Source organism: Dysidea avara, chromosome 5 (genome assembly GCF_963678975.1).
Source record: "Dysidea avara chromosome 5, odDysAvar1.4, whole genome shotgun sequence".
Lineage (NCBI taxonomy): Eukaryota > Metazoa > Porifera > Demospongiae > Dictyoceratida > Dysideidae > Dysidea > Dysidea avara.
The window spans coordinates 21,331,530-21,340,628 of record NC_089276.1 but is presented as its reverse complement, the minus strand read 5'-3'; the positions used below and the strand labels follow the sequence as shown (position 1 = coordinate 21,340,628).

Sequence of the window (9,099 nt, the reverse complement as noted above, 5' to 3'; positions counted from 1 at the left end):
ATATATTATGTGATGAACAACACGGATTCCAAAGAAATAGATCATGTGAGACTCAAGTACTATCAACTGTACATGATCTGGCCAAATACTTGAATGATGGTTTACAAACAGATGTCATCTTTTTAGATTTTTCTAAGGCTTTTGACAAAGTGGATCATAACCTTTTATTACACAAACTAAAACATTACAGCATTCGTGGACAGCTCCTATTGTGGTTGACTGACTTTCTTTCTGAGAGAAAACAGCAAATCGTCGTTGAGGGCATCATAGCTCTTCAGCTGAATTAACTATGGGGTACCACAAGGTTCTGCTTTAGGGCCCTTACTTTTCTTATGATTTATTAATGACTTGCCAACCAATGTTAGATTAAGTTATATGCAGATGATGTTTTGCTTTACACTATCATCAGAACAGTCAAGGCCGGAGGAGACGGTCCGGTTGGTCAGGCCTGAGCCGGACCAATAAGTTGAACCAACTAGCTGACCAGCTCGAACTACATTACTCTCATGCAATCTTTGGACGATCACATCTACATGTAGCTTTTTTTTTTTTTTTCCCGGGCTAGATGTAATGCCCTTTCCTACCACCCCCAGCACAAGAGGCAAACGTGCTGGACAAGAACTGAAAAGCGGGACATCTAAAAGTCCCTAGGGCCATTTGTTAGGCCCATTTCCGGGGAAGCATCTGGTGTAGCTACGTACATTTTACAGGTGTTATTGAAAATGCATGACACGAGTAGTTACCTAGTTTCTCAGCCTAACTAAAGCACAGAACTACACGTATAGTACCTTACAGTACAACATAACATTCGTGTTGTTTCGTACAGAAATGATTGTGGGTTCTATACGTACAGTATCACGTGTGCTGACAGTTGGCATTTATCTCGTGTAAGGCAGGTGCCTTCTTTGATTCTAAACCAGCACACTTATATCACAATTCAATCTTCATAAAATAATCATTAGCATTCCTTGGCTTGTCTCCTTTTACTGGGCGAAGGGCTGGCAGTGACAAACCAGACGACTCATTCCGCGGCAAGAAGCTGTACACCCATACATTACATGGTGACCATCTGGATGAGATGTTGAGTAGAAATCACTCCTCTTCAACTACCCACTCGTCCTGTCGAGATACTGAGCAAACTCTCAGTCTCACCCACATCGCGCCATTTTCGAATACTCATTAGTCTCGTGACTGTGTACCCAGTATAAATTATTTACGTGATGATCCGTTCACTTCATATACAAGCCAGTATAGTAGTATACTGTAATTTTGTAGCTGTGTAGCTTTCTATTGTAGCTGTGTGAATTCACTGTACATGTATAGTAATTATATCCTAGCTAAAGGGGGCCATCAGGGGCGTAGCCAGGATTTTTTGAAGGGGGGTTCCAGCACCAGCATTGAGTTACTAGAAGCAGGGGTCTGGGGGCGCACCCAGCCGCTGAGAGACTTTTAATATTTTAATAAATCAAAACTCAACAAATTGCTATATTTTATGCAAAAAGTACATTAATTATGATGCATTAAGTGCTCCTGGGATGAAGGTAGTACTAGATAAAGTCACCTAGTGGAAACAGACAGCATAACACATAGAGACACATATAGTAATCTGTAAGTGATGGTTATATCTCACTGTGGTATAGGAGCCATGAATCCACTGATACAAATGACAATCAAAACAATATAACTATACAAATATGCATAGCATGAATTCATTTTGCATAACACAAGTGATAAATTACTGGAGCTCTATATCTTTAAACATGCACTGCACACCAAAGCTATAGCAGTATAAGGTCATGCTAAGTTTTGCATTTAATGTTGGAATGTCTGAAAAACTTCATATGGACATGGATATTTACATGTTCTATTAGGGTATACCTGACTGCTCTATTAGAGTATATACCTGACTGCTCTATTAGAGTATATCGATCTTTTTAACAAGTTTTGAAGAGGGCTCATGTTACCTCTGTAAATCCTTCCCTGAGAGATGAATGTAAGTTTTATCAATTATTGTGCTGTGCCATTACACTATATTGCTCACTCATTTTCTCCTGCCACACTAAATGGTGTGTTAGGATCCTGCTTGCAGAAGTCTAAATTTTACAGGGGGGTTCCTGAACCCCCCAGAACCCCCCTCCCTACGCCCCTGGGCCGCCATGCTGCATGGGTTCCCTGTGAAATTTGGGGGGAAAGTTGTAAGTTGCTAGCTAGTTTTACTTTAAAATTTAGCATCAATTTTAAATTTTAAGGCATTTCAAGCCTTTAAATTGCAAAAATTCTGCAGCTCCTGGGGGTTGCACCCCCAGACCCCCCTTGAACTTCTAATTGCTAGCTATAACTAAATGAACCATACATCAAGTTTCATGCTGTGCCCCCTGTATGTCAGGTCTACATATAGTATAGAAAGTCTGAAGAACAACAGATAGGTTTGAGCATATTTATATAGCTAGCACTGCTTGAAGGTTCTTAGTTTACTAATTTGTTAAGCTGCTTTACTGTAGTTGTGCCCAGTTATACTGATAGTAAAATGTCAGTAACTTTAAGTATATGGAACATAATTGTTTTACTAAGTTTTAAACTCTCAGTAAACATCAGTGAATGCAGGTTTACTGAAAAGCTACTAAAATTCCAAACAATTAACTGTTCCATATACTGGGGATATACCACTCTAGTAAACTAAGATACTTCAAGCAGTGTAGCTAGCAGTGAAATATCACTAAAATTGTATATATGTCTAATTTTCAAAAATTTTCTGTGGGGGCATGCCCCTAGACCCCCCTAGAATGCTCGTGCTTCACACACTGTGCAACAGCCCCTCTCTCATTGGCATGTATATAGTAGCAATTTCAACATTATAGTCAATGGCCTGACCAACTCAATTTTCCCTCCTCCGGCCTTGTGACTAGTTAATGACCATAACTTTGGAGTGGAATGAAATATCAACTTCATATAAAATCAAGTTGTGTCATCTTAACCATGTTTTAACATGTAAATTAATTCCTCAGGGAGATAATGACAAAAATGTCAAGTTTTCAATACAAAAATGGCTGCAAAGGTCACCATAGGTAAAATCTAAAATGGCACTATATCAAAAAAATGAATTTCATTAGGAGTACAATTGATATCGAAAGTTTCATACCTTACTCACAAATGACACAACTTGTGCACTATACTGCCCTACCAATTTGGTATCTTACTAGTACGGGGCTAACAATGTACTGCTAATGTGCTAACCACGTGCCAAAGCAATCAATGGATGTTATCCAATTTACTTAATAACCACAAAATGCATTCATAATATTGTAACAGTGTACAATCAACACAATTTCATGGTAATATTTACAGGTGCAAAGTTATGTATGCGTACAGACAGTACATTAAAAGTAATGTGTGTCTACAACTAAATAACAAGTGTTGTATCAGTCCAGACTATAGTATATCAATCCAGTTATTTAACCACGGATCCTGAATGTTGATGTATTGGATATTCCTTTTGTTTCACCAGGACATGTGGACACCAAAGTGATTGAATGAGTTCCAACACTTAGTCCAGCGTATGTTTGAGGACTTGTGCCTAGAGAAATTATAGAATTTAAAGTTTATACACAAGACAGTATGTTTCTAATTTTTTGCAAAAGTCGGTAGGCATAATGATTTCAAATAGTCTCTCTAAGGCTAGCAAAATGTTTTAAACTAATGTCCACTCTATTTTAACAAGTAATAAAAATTTGGAATTTTCAACTAGAGTGGGACCATAGCACATCGATAAAAAGTACTGAAACAAGTTGGAGTAGTGCATGATATTAAACCACAGTAAAGGAATAAGAAATGTTATATCCCTACTGTGCTCAAGATACCATAATGGAAATGCACAGTAGGGATATAACATTTCTAATTATTTTACTGTGATTTAATATCATGCACTACTCCAGCTTGTTTCAGTACTTTTTATCAATGTGCTATGGTCCCTACTCTAGTTAAAAATTCCAATTTTTTTGTGTAATTGTTAACTTTTCTTTGTAAATAATTATTATGACTGTTGATCTCACACATACCACATCAAAAGAAAGAAAATGGTTCTGCATACCCCAACTATATCAATTATCGCCTGAAAAGTGAAGTATCCATTACGCTTCATTGTCAGCTATGTTCAACCCATTACAAAACATTGCGAATGAATCAAGAACTGTTTGAAAAGCACCTCTGTAATCCACGCATATCGAAAGAAAGAAATGGTACCACGCCCCACAATTATCGTCTGAAAAGTGAAGTATCCATCATGCTTCATTGTCAGCTTTGTTCAACCTGTTGCACAATATTACGAGGTAAGAACTGTTCAAACAAAAAGCACCTCTGCAATCAAAGTAGCCACTATGAAAAATACAGAAAATTTCCATTATGAAGGGAAGCCATCACATGCTACCACTAAATCGACACTTTTCGCTGTCATCAAAGATGAATGGGACACAAAGGAGGACAGTGGTAAGTCCATGAAGAATGCATTGTATGTACAGCAGTATGCCAAAAGGCAACTGTCGGGCTGAAGCGACATCCACAGTGAAAGAATCAAGCCCATAGCCTTGGCCGTTATTGAGTTACACTTGTCTGAAGGAATCAGTCAGTCAGTTACTTAGTCAGTCAGTCACTAGAAAATTCCATTAAATAATTTTTTAAATTTTGTAGTAACTTGTTGAAAGCATTTTGGGTTGATCTCAAGGCTTGTTTGGCTCCGTTTTGTCTAACCAATATTGCCTCATCATTGTCTGGGAAAAGTGAGGCTGGTTTTTGGGTGATGTTTTTTCATGGGCCACACCTACACCTTTGTGGTTCCTACTATAAAGTACTATCGTACTGTATGATGACTACGTACCACTGTGTGGGTACAGTACCGCTTAAATGCAAAGTCGTCTCACAAGAGTGAGTAATTAAAAACTTGCTAATCAAAGGGCGTGGCACCTGTTTCACTTGCGAGTATTCATCCCATTTCATTTAGGATGAATACTTGTGAGTGAAATTGGTGCCACACCCCTTAATTAGCAAGTTTGTAATCACTTGCACTCTCGCGAGATGACGTTGCATTTGAGCGGTACGTACCATATATACACAATTCTAAAATTTCCCAGGTGATACACATAGGGAGATAGGGGAGGTGAATGAAGGTGGTTTATTTAAGAGTTGGTACTGACATTTGTTATTATTAACTTTTGAAGAATTCAAAGTTCATCAGCTTAACTAAAGAAACTAGAAAGCTATTATACATATGTATGTATAATAATAATGCAAAACAACTCGATTATGCATAATGATTATTCCTAACCTACGTATGGCATTACTGTGTGTTCTGTATGTATTAATCAAAGTTCAACTTACAAGGGACTGCTGTTCCACTATCTAACTGGCATGTAAAAGTGGCATCCTGGTGTGATGAAAATGTTATGGTTGCTGTAGTTCCTCTTGTGACAGTGCTTACAGTAATGCTTCCAATTTCAAAACAACCTAAAATAAGCATTGCATGGTTATGGATACACATATACTGGATAAATATACAAAAATGGGTTTAGGTACTGGACCTTTGCTCATAACCATATCTTTAATCAAATTCCCAGTAAAAGTCTAGTTGTTGTTTAATAATATTAAATGTTTAATGCTCACACCACATATTCAAGGAGTGGATTCCAAGTATTTATGACTTGTTGAGTGAAAAAATTAACCCGTAGTATCTTGATTGCTTCTTGAACAGTTTCATGGAAGTATAAGTTAAACTCTGACCAAATGAAATAATATGTAACTGTCTTTAACAACAAGAATCTGCACCAGTGTAGTTAAAAATTATTAGTTTAAAAATGAAGTAGGATTCCATCAATAAAAAGCAACACGACAACATAGCTATGAGCTAAAATCCCTATATACTACATCATCTGTTTAATGCTAAAGTAGCTATAGGGTTTTTCCACATGTAGTTATGCTACATGTTGAGTCTAGTTTTATTACTTTTGAAGGAACCCTAGCTACTTCTGTTATTAATAATTTTGATTGCATTAGATTGTTAACTTGTTAAAGCATAGCCATAATATGTGACCGGATTTGCAAAAAGGTACCTTTTTCACACACAAAATTTGACCCATTTTTTGAACTTTGAAGCTTCATAACGTTTTAATCGTTGCATATATTATCCTGATATTTTTCATGAGTGTAGCTACAGTATCTGGCTACAATTTGATACTAAGAGAAAGTTAATCAGTAGAAGAAGTAAACTGTTACATCATTTTGTTTGCTAGTATGTAAAATGTGTGGAAAAGGTACCTTTTCGCAAATCCGGTCACATATATTGTGACAATTTTATTAGAATAACTCAATTTCACTGCTTATCTCAAGTGACTACAAGTGGTGTGATTGTCATGTTTTTCTCTACAGCAAAACTGCGATTGACTGCAAGTAGATCGTTAAAATGTGTGGTATCTGTGATCTGATTGTTTAAGGGCAACCAGTGTGTTCTGATGTTTAGTGGCATGGTCAACATGTGATCATTGTATAAGTGCAGCTACTTCCTTTTATAGCCTTTCAAGTAATTTTGTGATGTCTAAATATAGTGCATAAACAAATACTAGAATTGAACATTCGAATGTTTGAAAAAAAACTGCAGATTATTCGAATGTTTCTAATATTTAAAACCAACAATCAAATGTTTAATTTATTGAATCTAAGGAGTAAGACTTGTTGTGAGGATTCTATGCACTTACCTATTGAAACAGACAGTAAAGTGAGTGTAAACAGTAGCGAAGTAGTATATAGTCTTATCGCTGTACTGTAATTGACCTCACACTTGGCGCGCTAGCATCGCTGTAGTGTTTTTGGCTTCACATACACCTGACTGTAGACAACAGACTGTTACCTAACTGTAAACAATAGCGAGGTACATGTTAACAACTTGACACCTGGTGCGTGTCCTGTCTTGTACTATTTTCAGCTGCATGTGACCTAATTATATACACTGGGCGCCCGCATTAAGGATTTGAATTCGTATTCGAATGCTCCCAAACGAATGAACATTGGAATTTCAGAACATTCGTTTATGCACTATCTAAATACATTCTTCTAACAAAAGTGTCAATGTGGAGAATTAGCATCTTGCTATGGCTTCCTTGCATGAAGAAGAATGCATGAATGGTTTTTAACCACACTGGTGGGCACCATTTATTTTCTCTACTAAACAGTACCAGTGAACTGTTTACAGAGAGCCATAGTTCATTAGTTTGTGTTCATAAACTCATTGGCATGCATTGTTATTGAATTTTTAATATATACAATTTTCAGGTCTGATTAGTATTTGACTAAATTAGTACGCTCATCACTAAAATTAAAAGAATAAACATTAAGTTTTAGGACTGTACACTGAAAGCAAAATAGCATCAGATTATAAAGTAGGAAGGACCAAAGTGCTGAAGAATGCTTTACTATAGTCATAAGGTTTTTAATGACCAGGATATGGAAAGTATGCTAATTAATTTACTGCAACACAGCTATAAAATTATTTACGGATATATAAACAGCTAGCTATATAAATCACATGCAATATTGCCAACAAGTATGGCACGCAGCAGATGCTCACTACAATATCACATGCATCACTAATAAGTTTTGTAACAGTACACTGTACTTTGGTTACAGTAATTCACCCTGAATTGTGTATTAAATGTATCCATGTAGATGCATTGGTGAGGTTTCCTGTATTTTACAATCTGCTAATTGTATAACCAACCTAAACACAGAGTATCATCTGCACCATTCCAGGTTCCATCATCTTGACAGGTCCTACTCTCAGTACCACTAATTTCAAACCCATCATCACATGTCAATGTACATGTGTCTCCTGGACTATCATTTCCTGGTGAGCAACTAATCTGTCCATTATCAGGAGTGGAAAGTACTGGACACGTTGTAACTAATGCAATAAGCGAGAACGTTATAAATAACAAAATTAATATGAACGCATACTGTATATAACATTTATAAATTACAATACACATAGAATTATACATCAAGCTTGATAATTGCAAATTTAATATTAAATTGTATGTGTAATATTTCATGTAGTAGACAAAATAAATATTATTTCATTGCTAAGGATTTTATGACTGCAGTTGTACCTATTTACTCAGGCAGCAACTCAGTCTTATGCATATTGTAAATTTGTTAAAAATGACAATCTTCAATTGACAATACTGTAATATAGAAAGTAGTTTAGATAGGATATGGGCTAGATTATATGCCATGTGATAGAAATATGTAGGGGATTGGGCAAATGTTTGGGTACTAGACAGTGCTTGGCCTAGAACTGAGCTTCACCAGTAAACTTTGTTTGTATTCACATATACACTGTATAGTAATATGTATAAATAACATAACATGTGTACCCATGTTGCAGGTAGTTGGATTGCCAGTCCATCTGCCTCTATTATTTCGGATTCGACACCTTCTTGATTGACTACCACTTAGCTCAAAGCCATCATTGCAAGTAAATGTACATGTATCTCCATTAGTAGGAACTCCATCACCTCCCAGTGAACAATCAATCATTCCATTATCAGGAGCAGACATAGGGTCACATGAGGTTCCTGTAACTGTTAAAGACACAACAGGTATTTAATTGGCTTATAACAAATAAAGATAGAGTTAAAGTAAGATAGAGTTAAAAAATATAGAAAGTGTTTTAGGTAGGATATGGGCTAGATTATACTAAACATATACCATGTGATAGAAATATGTAGGGAATTGGGCAAGTGTTAGGATACTACACAGTGCTTGGCCTGGAACTGAGCTTCACCAGTAAACTTTGTATTTACATATTGTAATATGTATAAATAACATAACATGTGTACCCATGTTGCAGGTAGTTGGATTGCCAGTCCATCTGCCTCTATTATTTCGGATTCGACACCTTCTTGATTGACTACCACTTAGCTCAAAGCCATCATCGCAAGTAAATGTACATGTATCTTCAGCAGTAGGAACTCCATCACCTCCCAGTGAACAATCAATCATTCCATTATCAGGAGCAGACAGAGGGTCACATGAGGTTCCTGTAACTGTTAAAGACAC

At 36.5% G+C, this 9,099-nt stretch overlaps 1 protein-coding gene across 2 annotated transcripts in view; it reads right to left on the bottom strand.

Annotated features, from left to right (window-relative positions):
• Positions 1–3,267: 3,267 nt before the first annotated feature.
• The window catches only part of LOC136256168 (mucin-2-like), a 36,579-nt gene continuing 30,747 nt past the window's right edge, over positions 3,268–9,099 (bottom strand). For both annotated transcript variants that reach the window (XM_066049113.1, XM_066049114.1), the window contains exons 17-21: positions 8,880–9,086; positions 8,415–8,621; positions 7,760–7,942; positions 5,371–5,496; positions 3,268–3,574 (exon numbers count right to left, since the gene is read on the bottom strand). In XM_066049113.1, coding sequence (XP_065905185.1) covers positions 3,453–3,574; positions 5,371–5,496; positions 7,760–7,942; positions 8,415–8,621; positions 8,880–9,086 — 845 coding nt within the window. In that variant the 3' untranslated portion in view covers positions 3,268–3,452. The remainder of the gene's footprint in view (positions 3,575–5,370; positions 5,497–7,759; positions 7,943–8,414; positions 8,622–8,879; positions 9,087–9,099) is intronic.